Source organism: Bombina bombina, chromosome 6 (genome assembly GCF_027579735.1).
Source record: "Bombina bombina isolate aBomBom1 chromosome 6, aBomBom1.pri, whole genome shotgun sequence".
NCBI lineage: Eukaryota > Metazoa > Chordata > Amphibia > Anura > Bombinatoridae > Bombina > Bombina bombina.
Window position 1 is genome coordinate 16,422,498 of NC_069504.1, and position 12,753 is coordinate 16,435,250.

The 12,753-nt window shown below is 42.8% G+C and overlaps 1 protein-coding gene across 2 annotated transcripts in view; it reads right to left on the bottom strand.

Annotated features, from left to right (window-relative positions):
• The window catches only part of LOC128662540 (inosine-5'-monophosphate dehydrogenase 1), a 230,833-nt gene that overhangs the window by 48,799 nt on the left and 169,281 nt on the right, over window positions 1–12,753 (bottom strand). For both annotated transcript variants that reach the window (XR_008402796.1, XM_053716324.1), the window contains exon 5: window positions 10,539–10,622. Coding sequence is in view for 1 of the 2 variants with exons in the window: in XM_053716324.1 (XP_053572299.1) it covers window positions 10,539–10,622 (84 nt within the window). In the remaining variant the exon portion in view is untranslated. The remainder of the gene's footprint in view (window positions 1–10,538; window positions 10,623–12,753) is intronic.

Genomic DNA, 12,753 nt, shown 5'->3' on the forward strand with positions numbered 1-12,753 from the left:
GAGCTTGGCATTCTGACGAGATGCCATAAGATCCAGCTCTGGCCTGCCCCATTTGAGAATCAGGTTGGCAATGACCTCCTGATGGAGCTCCCATTCCCCCGGATGAAACGTCTGTCTGCTCAAAAAATCCGCCTCCCAGTTGTCCACTCCTGGGATGTAGATTGCTGACAGATAAGAGTGAGCTTCCGCCCACTGAATTATCTTAGCTACTTCTGTCATCTCTAAGGAACTCCTTGTTCCTCCCTGATGATTGATGTAAGCCACAGTCGCGATGTTGTCCGACTGGAATCTGATGCATTTGGCCGAAGCCAACTGAGGCCAAGCCTTAAGCGCATTGAATATTGCCCTCAGCGCCAGAATATTGATGGGAAGCAGAGACTCCGAACTAAGTTCCAGACTGCACCCCATCCTATTAGGCTGGCGTCCGTTGTCATTATCACCCATGAGGGTCTGCGGAAGCACGTCCCTTGGGACAGATGATCCGGCGACAACCACCAAAGAAGAGAATCCCTTGTCTCCTGATCCAGATCTATTTGAGGAGAAAAATTTGCATAATCTCAATTCCATTGTCTGAGCATGCTCAGTTGTAGAGGTCTGAGATGAAAACGAGCGAACGGAATGATGTCCATTGCTGCCACCATCAATCCAATTGCCTCCATGCACTGAGCCACTGACGGCCGAGGATTGGACTGAAGGGAACGGCATGTATTCAGAATCTTGAATTTTCTGACTTCCGTGAAAAAGATTTTCATGGATAGAGAGTCTATTAGAGTTCCCAGGAAAGGAACCCTTGTCTGTGAAATTAGTGAACTCTTTGCTAGATTCACCTTCCACCCGTGAGTCCGCAGAAAGGACAGGACAATGTCGGTATGAGACTTTGTTAGTTGATAAGACAACACCTGGATCAGAATGTCGTCCAGATAAGGCGCCACTGCAATGCCCCGCGGCCTGAGAACCGCTAGTAAGAGACCCCAGATCCTTTGTGAAAATTCTGGGTGCTGTGGCCAGACCAAAAGGAAGGGCCACGAATTGAAAATGTTTGTCCAGGAAGGCAAACCTTAGGAACTTGTGATAATCCCTGTGAATAGGGATATGAAGATATGCATCCTTTAGATCCACGGTAGTCATATATTGTCCCTCCTGGATCAACGGAAGAATGGTCCGAATAGTTTCCATCTTGAAGGATGGAACTCTGAGAAACTTGTTTAGGCTTTTGAGATCTAAAATGGGTCGAAACGTTCCCTCTTTTTTGGGAACTACAAACAGATTTGAGTAAAACCCCTGCCCCTGTTCCTGAATTGGAATGGAGCATATTACTCCCATGAGGGATAGATCTACACAGCGTAAGAACGCCTCTCTTTATCTGGTCGACAGATAATCGTGAAAGAAGGAACCTTCCTCTGGGAAAGGAATTTTTGAACTCCAACTGATACCCCTGAGACACGATTTCTAGTGCCCAGGGATCCTGAACATCTCTGATCCAAACCTGGACAAAGAAAGAAAGTCTGCCCCCTACTAGATCCGGTCCCAGATCGGGGGCCACCCCTTCATGCTGTCTTGGTATCGGCAGCAGGCTTCTTGGGTTGTTTACCCTTGTTCCAAGTCTGGTTGGGTATCCAGGTGGACTTGGCTTGAGAAAAATTCCCTTCCTGTTTAGTGAAAGAGGAAGGAGGGGATTCCCTTGAAGTTTCAAAAGGAACGAAAAGTACTCTGTCGTCCCCTTTGCTTAGATGTTTTATCTTGAGGGAGAAGGTGACCTTTACCTCCCGTATTAACAGAAATGATCTCCTTCAAGTCAGGCCCGAACAGTGTCTTTCCCTTGAAAGGAATAGCCAAGAGCTTAGATTTACAGGATACATCCGCAGACCAAGATTTTAACCATAAGGCTCTTCGTGCTAAGATGGCGAATCCTGCATTCTTAGCCGACAATTTGGCGATCTGAAAAGAAGCATCCGTAATAAAAGAATTAGCCAGCTTAAGGGCCTTAATTCTATCCTGTATTTCCTCTAAAGAAGTCTCAGTCCTAAGGGACTCTTCTAGAGCGTCAAACCAAAAAGCGACTGCAGTTGTGTTACAATGCAGGCCGTCGGTTGCAAAAGAAACCCTTGATAAACAAAGTTTTTTGAGAAGACCCTCCAACTTCTTATCCATGGGGTCTTTGAAAGCACAACTGTCCTCTATAGGAATAAGTTGTACGCTTAGCCAGGGTAGAGATAGCTCCCTCCACTTTAGGGATCGTCTGCCAAGAATCCCGCACGGTGTCAGCTATAGGGTACATTTTCTTAAACATAGGGGAAGGGGAGAACGGGATACCCAGTCTTTCCCATTCCCTAGCAATAATTTCCAAAATTCTCTTAGGAACCGGAAAAACATCAGAATAAGAAGGGTCCTCCAAGTATCTGTCCATCTTACTCAATATCTCTGGAAGGACCACAATAGAGTCACAGTCGACCAGAGTCATCAAAACCTCCCGTAGTAACAGACGGAGGTGTTCAAGCTTAAACCTGAAAGACATCACTTCCGAATCTGTCTGAGGTAATGCACTTCCTAAGTCAGACAGTTCCCCCTAAGACCGGGCCTCCCTACCCCCCAATTCAAAACCCTGGGAGGGTACATCGTAGATAGCCATCAAAGCATCAGAAGTCGCAGGGACCACATGGGTCTCTGTCCTACTGCGTTTGCCTTGTAAAGCTGGCAACTTAGAGTGGATGACATAACTGCAGCCATATCCTGTAGAGTAAAAGAAGTGGACGCAGTTGATGGCGTCACCTGAGCAGGCGTTAAAGGTTGTGACGCTTGGGGAGAAAGTTGCGGCATACCCTGAGTCTCATCAGGCTGAGAAGCATCCTTAGATATACTTGCATTAAAGAAAATTTGTTCTTTAAACTGTAAAGCCTTCTCAGTACATGAGGGAAAAAAGGAATAGGGGGTTCCACATTGGCATCCAAACACATAGAACATGTACTTTCCTGAAGTTCAGACATGACAAACAAACTAGCAATAGCAATATTGGTCGTTTTTTTAATTTAATATAAAAAGCAAATACTTAGAGAAAAGTTTTTGAAAAAACAAGTATACTGTGTCTTTAAAAAATAAAGCCGAATTAATATCTCTGCTCCACAATAAACCATGTAATAACAGGGAGCACTATAAAACTTTTAGTACATTTTTCTTTATCTGTACAGTCTAACTATGCGTAACGTTTTATTGACAAACTTCAGCAATTACACCACGCCACAGCTCTGCTGCGGCGCCTACCTGTCCCCACGAGTCACTTAAGGATACTCCGTGAGCGGCGCTCCTAAGAGCGCTTGTGAAAGTTGCAGACACAAGCTGGCTTAGGCCACACCGGAGCCTAGAGACCTGCTGCCGATCAAGGATCCGGATAACAACTGCGCGGCTAAGCGCGCGAAAACCCAGGCCCCTCCCATCGTGGGCGGAAACTAAGTCCCTGGTAATAGGAAAACCGCATGGGAATAAAAATGTCGATTTTAAGCAACTCAATCAATTATAAAGTGTACCGCCAATGTGCCCCTCAAACAAACACACTCCCCTGTCCTGCCATTAACTTAGCCAAGCTAACGTTAGAACACTTGGGTAATAACTCCGCAATCTCCCAGCGTCAAGCCCACAAACAGAATATATCCACCAGGTTAATCACATATGAGGGCACTGAAAGCACAGCTGACTTCACATAATAAAGAGGGGAAACCCATGCACACCACTCATGAACCCTGTGCAAACTGATGACCCCTTCCCGGTATAGGGAATAAATGCCAGTCTGTTCTGAGATACCTCAGTCTCCCCAGAAACAAATGACTGCACATACCTTAATGCTGAGCACAGCATGACGTGGTCCCACACAATGAAGATGTTCTTTTCATCACCTTCAGACGATCTGTGGGAACAAATAGGGTCTCAGATAAATTGCTAAGACCATCATCATCAGGGCAGCAAATAGTATGGGAGTCACAGAACGAAGATCTCCCCGGTCCCTTTCTGAAAAGCCTGTAGCTCTACCCTGATAAAAAAATAGTTTAGATTCTTCAATCAAGAGTTTATTATTTTAAATGATACCAGTGAGTACTAACACCTCACTTTACCTCTTCCTATCACTAACACAGGCAAAGAGAATGACTGGAGTGGGAGGGAAGGGAGGAGCTATATATACAGCTCTGCTGTGTTGCTCTTTGCCTCCTCCTGCTGACCAGGAGGCGATATCCCATAAGGATGAAATCCGTGGACTCGTCGTATCTTGTAAAAGAAATCATAGACTGGGTCTTAGCATGGTGAAAATATATAGAGGTTTAGGATACTGCAGACCATGTGTCGAAGATTTACTTCTTTTGATGTGATAGCTCAAAAGTGAACAGACTCAGTAGGCAAATGCCTGATTACTTTCACGACAAGAAGGAATGAAGGACAAGACTGCCCAAACATGGTAGTAGCACTTGGTGAAGACTGGTGTGTATGAAGTCTTCAGTGTGGTAATGACCAATGAGAAACTTGTGTTAGACTAATTAATAGGATCAGTTATTTGTAGAGACAAATGCAGGTATTTAGTAAGCAGGTTGTCCTTAGAGGAAATACAACAAATACACTTGTGATATGCTAAGAACAAAACCTTCTGCACTGTGTAATGAATATATGTGACAACTCATAGTGCCAGTATCACCTTCTCCTGATAAAGATAAGTCCCTATACATATCTTTATAGCCCCAGGCTAAAATCATTCCTTACCAATTACCATACACTGGTGCCTGGGATCTTTCTGTGAGAAAAGCGGACATGCTTGAGAAGAGCAAATGACCTCTATTGTATATGCCAATAACTTATCCCCATGTTCCTATTGGGTTAAGCACCTTTGTAAACAACCACACCCCCTACCTCTAATTGTTTCATACTCACATTTAGCTAATTTTTCTCTCTCCCCCGTCAAGTACAAACATTTGAGAGCCGAGGTTCTACTTTCTAACCAGGTGCTCCACTTGAGAGGAGCTGCCCATTACAGCCTTTAACTTGAGAGGAGCTGCCCATTACAGCCTTTAACTTGAGAGGAGCTGCCCATTACAGCCTTTTAGTGACCCACATTACATGACTGATGCTGATGATTCCTAAATGGCGGTTTGACAGTGAGTAGCTGTTCATTTGATATAATTCCATCATGAGTGTGCCTGACCTGTAAAGGCTTGTGGGGGTCACCTGCAGAAGCAGCACAGAGATTGATTCCCTCACTTCATAAATATTGATGGAAAAAGTGGCACAAATCTGTTCTGAGCTACGTTCACAAGAGGTAAAACTTATAAAAACATTTTGTCCTAACTGCACTAGAAAGCTGTACCAGGGAGATCCTCATCGCCTGTCTGCTCTCAGGTCAGGGGGATGAACTTTTTCTGCACTCATCATATTGTGAACAAGGAATATGAGGCCAGGTCGGAAGATTTCATGGAACTTTCACAAGAGATGTGACAGAACTTCATTGTAAAAGCGGAATGATCCTAGAATCATTTATACCCTGTAGAGACCCCTATGTACAGACTGAGGTGTAAAATGTACTGAGACCTTGTGAAACATCCCCTTACACAGAGAGGGAGGCGATACGCGATTTGCCTTCTAGAGAGGGGGAAGGGATACGCGATTTGCCTTCTAGAGAGGGGGAAGGGATACGCGATTTGCCTTCTAGAGAGGGGGAAGGGATACGCGATTTGCCTTCTAGAGAGGGGGAAGGGATACGCGATTTGCCTTCTAGAGAGGGGGAAGGGATACGCGATTTGCCTTCTAGAGAGGGGGAAGGGATACGCGATTTGCCTTCTAGAGAGGGGGAAGGGATACGCGATTTGCCTTCTAGAGAGGGGGAAGGGATACGCGATTTGCCTTCTAGAGAGGGGGAAGGGATACGCGATTTGCCTTCTAGAGAGGGAGAAGGGATACGCGATTTGCCTTCTAGAGAGGGAGAAGGGATACACGATTTGCCTTCTAGAGAGGGGGAAGGGATACACGATTTGCCTTCTAGAGAGGGGGAAGGGATACACGATTTGCCTTCTAGAGAGGGGGAAGGGATACACGATTTGCCTTCTAGAGAGGGGGAAGGGATACACGATTTGCCTTCTAGAGAGGGGGAAGGGATACACGATTTGCCTTCTAGAGAGGGGGAAGGGATACACGATTTGCCTTCTAGAGAGGGGGAAGGGATACACGATTTGCCTTCTAGAGAGGGGGAAGGGATACACGATTTGCCTTCTAGAGAGGGGGAAGGGATACACGATTTGCCTTCTAGAGAGGGGGAAGGGATACACGATTTGCCTTCTAGAGAGGGGGAAGGGATACACAATTGGCCTCTACAGAGGGAAGGGATACATGATTTGCCTCTAGAGAGAGGGAAGGGATACATGATTTGCCTCTAGAGAGGGAGGCATACATGATTTGCCTCTAGAGAGGGAGGCGATACATGATTTGCCTCTACAGAGGGAAGGCGATACACGATTTGCCTTCTAGAGAGAGGGAAGGGATACATGATTTGCCTTCAAGAGAGGGAAATGATACACGATTTGCCTCTACAGAGGGAAGGGATACACGATTGGCCTCTACAGAGGGAAGGGATACACGATTGGCCTCTACAGAGGGAAGGGATACACGATTGGCCTCTAGAGATGACACATCTGAGGGTCCAGCAAGGTGAGACCTGTTTGTTGGCAGCTGTGTAGGTGTAGTAGTAGCAGATACTAAATGAACAATTTAATGAGAGCAATGCTTTATGCTCTTAAAGAAAAAAGCACAGGTACGGTGCTTAGATTTTGCTGCAAAAAAATGATTGCTAAACAGGAACACAACTTGCTTCTGGAAGTCTCAGTGACCTACAGGAAAATCAAACCTGGAAATCCAACCAGAGAACGTGAAGATGATGTCTGGTAACTCCAGACTGACATACACCATGCAGAGAAGGGGACAGATCAGGAATTATTATGTATTCTGTAAGGTCCGTGCAGCTTAACTGTAATGCGGAGGAGGGGGCATTTCTGTTGCTTTATTTGTAGATAAATTACTAATAACCTTCATCACCTGCTTCATGTGTTGCCTTAAAGGGACACTCCGGTGAAATTTACTTTGATTCAGATACAGCATGTGATTTTAACCCCTTAATGACCGCAGCACTTTTCCATTTTCTGTCCGTTTGGGACCAAGGCTATTTTTACATTTCTGCGGTGTTTGTGTTTAGCTGTAATTTTCCTCTTGCTCATTTACTGTACCCACACATATTATATACTCATTACTGTACCCACACATATTATATACCGTTTTTCTCGCCATTAAATGGACTTTCTAAAAATACCATTATTTTCATATCTTATAATTTACTATAAATTTTTTTTTATAAAATATGAGGAAAAACTTGAAAAAGAACACACTTTTTCTAACTTTGACCCCCAAAATCTGTTACACATCTACAACCACCAAAAAACACCCATGCTAAATAGTTTCTAAATTTTGTCCTGAGTTTAGAAATACCCAATGTTTACATGTTCTTTGCTTTTTTGCAAGTTATAGGGCCATAAATACAAGTAGCACTTTGCTATTTCCAAACCACTTTTTTTCAAGATTAGCGCTAGTTACATTGGAACACTGATATCTGTCAGGAATACCTGAATATCCATTGACATGTATATATATTTTTTTAGTAGACATCCCAAAGTATTGATCTAGGCCCATTTTGGTATATTTCATGCCACCATTTCACCGCCAAATGCGATTAAATACAAAAAATTGTTCACTTTTTCACTAATTTTTTCACAAACTTTTGGTTTCTCACTGAAATTATTTACAAACAACTTGTGCAATTATGGCTTAAATTGTTGTAAATTCTTCTCTGGGATCCCTTTTGTTCAGAAATAGCAGACATATGGCTTTGGCGTTGCTTTTTGTTAATTAGAAGGCTGCTAAATGCCACTGCGCACTACACTTTTATTATGCCCAGCAGTGAAGGGGTTAATTAGGGAGCATGTAGGGAGCTTTTAGGGGTAATTTTAGCTTTAGTGTAGTAGACAACCCCAAGTATTGATCTAGGCCAATTTTGGTATATTTCATGCCACCATTTCACCGCCAAATGCGATCAAATTAAAAAATAACGTTAAATTTTTCACAATTTTAGGTTTCTCACTGAAATCATTTACAAACAGCTTGTGCAATTATGGCACAAATGGTTGCAAATGTTTCTCTGGGATCCCCTTTGTTCAGAAATAGCAGACATATATGGCTTTGGCGTTGCTTTTTGGTAATTAGAAGGCCGCCAAATGCCGCTGCGCATCACACATGTATTATGGCTAGCAGTGATGGGGTTAATTATGTAGCTTGTAGGGAGCTTGCAGGGTTAATTTTAGCTTTAGTGTAGAGCTCAGCCTCTCACCTAAATCATCAGACCCCCTGATCCCTCCCAAACAGCTCTCTTCTCTCCCCCACCCCACAATTGTCCCCGCCATCTTAAGTACTGGCAGAAACTCTGGCAGTACTAAAATAAAAGCTATATTTGGGCTTTTTTTTATATAGCATATTTACATATGCTGCTGTGTAGGATCCCCCCTTAGCCCCCAACCTCACTGATCCCCCACCAAACAGCTTTCTAACCCTCCCCCTCTGCCTTAATGGGCACCATCTTGGGTATTTATTGCCCTTTTCTGTAGTGTAGCTCCCCCCCCCCCCAAGACCAATCCCCCACCCCTTCCAGAACCCTTAGATGATCATTTTTTTTTTAAATATATGTTTGTTTGTTTTTAACTTTTATTAACTTTTTTTTCTGCAGTGTAGCGGTTCCCTCCCGCCCCGTGCACGCGCCTGCCCGCCGCCCCTCGTGCACTCGCGTCCTCTCGTATGTCCCGCCCCCCTCCACTCGGCACATCGATGGCCACCCACCCGCCTCTCAGACTTGCTCCCACCCACCAACGATACCGGCCACCGATGTCCGGTGTAGAGAGGGCCACAGAGTGGGGCTCTCTGCATCGGATGGCCAAGGGGGGTTATTGCAGGATGCCTCTATATTGAGGCATCACTGCAATAACCGGAAAGCAGCTGGAAGCGAGCAGGATCGCTTCCAGCTGCTTTCCAGACCAAGGACGTACGCCACACGTCCTCGGTCATTAACTGTATTTTTTTTTTGAGGACGTGTGGCGTACGTCATTGGTCGTTAAGGGGTTAAACAACTTTCCAATTTACTTCCGTTAAAAAAAATGTGCACTGTATTTTATATTTACACTTTCGAGTCACCAGCTCCTACTGAGCATGTGCAAGAATTTACAGAATATACATATATGTATTTGTGATTGGCTGATGGCTGTCACATGATATAGGGGGAGTGGAAATAGAAATAACTTTGAAATTTGTCAGAAAAAAATCTACTACTCTTAAAGGGACACTGTACCCAAAATTTTTCTTTTGTAATTCAGAAAGAACATGCAATGTTAAGCAACATTCTAATTTACTCCTATTATCAATTTTTCTTCGTTCTCTTGCTATCTTTATTTGAAAAAGAAGGCATCTAAGCTTGTTTTGGGTTCAGTACTCTGGACAGCACTTTTTTTTATTGGTGAATGAATTTATCCACCAATCAGCAAGGACAACCCAGGTTGTTCAACAAAAATGGGCCGGCATCTAAACTTACATTTTTGAATTTCAAATAAAGATACCAAGAGAATGAAGAACATTTGATAAAAGGAGTAAATTAGAAAGTTGCTTAAAATGTCATGCTCAATCTGAATTACGAAAGAAAAAATTTGGGTACAGTGTCCCTTTAAGTTCAGACTAAGTGCTATTGCATTGTCTTTTTATAATGCAAGTATTAAGGAAATCTACTGTATTTACTTGTCCTTGAGAAAAACCTATTCAGAGAAATGATCACAAATTGTAATATTGTGCTCATTACTAAAATGTTTTCCGCTTAAAGAAACAATTATTCCCTCAATCAATAAATATGACTCTTGATGCAACACGAATTCACCTTATTACGCACGGATGGTTTTTGGTGGCACTGAATAACCTTCCAGCAATAAATCACTAAGAAGAGTTCATGTCAGTGAGGTAGGTCACTAGATCTGATGATCTAGAGATCAAACTGCCTAAAACCTAAACTACAGCTGACACTCGCCTCAGTTTACCTTGAGTAAACCACTAACAATAACAAGTACTCACAGTACTGCGCCACGAGAAGCCAGGAGAACCTATATACCTGTATGTATATATGGGACAACATTTTAATCACAAACTTCTTTATTGTGTCCACCCCATTAGTCGTTTTCTGAATATCTGTTAGTGACGGACAATTACAACTTCCAGTGGCCGCAACTGCTTGATCCCCCCCACCCCCTTTTTAAAAATAAATAAATGAATAAATACTAAAAAGCAACAACACAGATGTAATGAGCAGATGTGTCAAGGAACCCCATGAATGACTTGTTAAGACTCACTAGTTATAAAGCCCCCTCAGGGTGAAAGAATTAGGAACACGCAACCTCTGTATTAAACCAAGACATTATAAAGTAAGTGATACTTACGAATGGAGGCCGTGAACACCACCTTCTACTTGCGCAGACATGGTCCTCTTCTCTAGTTTTAGTTCTCCTGAATACATCATGGACCTGGCAAACAAAGGTGCAGGATGGATAAACCAGTCAGCTCGCTACTGTAAGACTCAGACGTTTTATTTATTTATATAGAAAACAATGAGGCATGCATCATATTGTGCAACCTGACAAAGGCACAGAATGGCTAAACACATCAGCTCACTACTTACTGCAAGACTAATTAGATGTTTTATTTATACTTTATAAAAACAAATTAAACAATGAGGCATGCATCATATTGTGCAACCTGACAAAGGCACAGAATGGCTAAAGACATCAGCTCGCTACGGCAAGACTAATTATATGTTTTTGATTTATTTATATTTTTATAAAAACAAATTAAATAGAACAATGAGGCATGCATTGTATTGTGTAACCTGACAAACAAAGGTACAGAATGGCTCAACACGTCAGCTCGCTACTGTAAGATTAGATGTTATTTATTTATATTTTCATAAGAATTAATTTGAAAACAATGAGGCATGTATCATATTGTGTAACCTGACAAAAAAAAATTCTTGTTACTTTTTCACTTTCATGTATTAAATTTAAATAGTCAAATGTGTCAATTTTTCTTCGTTCGCTTGGTATCTTTATTTTAAAAAACAGGAACTAAGATTAGAAGGCGACCCATTTTTGGTTCGATACCTGGGTAGCACTACATTTAACCACCAATCAGCAAGCGCTACCCAGGAGCAGAATCAAATGGGCCGGCTTCAAAGCTTAGATCAAATAAAGATTCCAAGAGAAAGAAGAAAAAATAATAGGAGTAAATTAGAAAGTTACTTAAAATTGCTGCTCTATCTGAACCATGAAAGTTTAATTCTGACCAGACTGTCCCTTTAACAATGTTTAGTTTTATTTCTATTTAAGATCCGAGCACCGAGACCTCTGGCCTGCTGTTCCACCCTGTTCCCTGCATTTCCTATCTTTCAGCAAATAACTAAGAAGAGTGGTCTGCAATCTCAGGTAAGCTTGATGCTGAGATCTTCAGGGAAGGAACACATCTGTATGTAATAGTCATGGCGGTGTGCGGGCTAATACAGCTGAACCAAGCTGCATGAGAATCAAATGCAAAAAAAAATTATGCTTACCTGATCATTTCCTTTTCTTCTGATGGAAAGAGTCCACAGCTGCATTCATTACTTTTGGGAAATAAGAACCTGGCCACCAGGAGGAGGGCAAAGACACCCCAGCAAAAGGCTTAAATACTCATCCCACTCCCCTCATCCCCCAGTCATTCTGCAGAGGAACAAGGAACAGTAGAAGAAATACCAGAGTGAAAGGTGCCAGAAGAATATAAGGACGCCCCACATAAAATTACGGGTGGGGAGCTGTGGACTCTATCAGAAGAAAAGGAAATTGTCAGGTAAGCATAATTTATGTTTTTCTTCTTAAATGGAAAGAGTCCACAGCTGCATTCATTACTTTTGGGAAAACAATACCCACGCTATAAAGGACACTGAATGCAAAAACAGGTGGGTACAATAGGCGGCCCCATACTGAGGGCACCAGTCCTGAACCTCTACCCAATAAAAAAAAGAAAATTTATGCTTACCTGATAAATGTATTTCTTTTTTGACACGATGAGTCCACGGATCATCTTAATTACTAATGGGATATTCACCTCCTGATCAGCAGGATGAGGCAAAGAGCACCACAGCAGAGATGTTAAATAGCTCCTCCCTTCCCTCCAACTCCAGTCATTCGACCGAAGTTAGGAAGAGAAAGGAAGCGCCAAGGTGCAGAGGTGTCTGGAGTTTACAATAACCCACAACCTGTCTAAAAGAACAGGGCGGGCCGTGGACTCATCGTGTCAAAAAAGAAATAAATTTATCAGGTAAGCATAAATTCTCTTTTTTAAGACACAATGAGTCCACGGATCATCTTAATTACTAATGGGATTCAATACCCAAGCTAGAGTACACAGATGATACGGGAGGGACAAGACAGGGAACCTAAATGGAAGGCACCACTGCTTGAAGAACCTTTCTCCCAAAAACGGCCTCAGCCGAGACAAAAAAGTGTCAAATTTGTAGAACTTTGAAAAAGTGTGAAGAGAGGACCAAGTTGCAGCCTTGAAAATCTGTTCCACAAAAGCTTCATTTATGAACACCCATGAGGAAGCAACAGCCCTCATGGAATG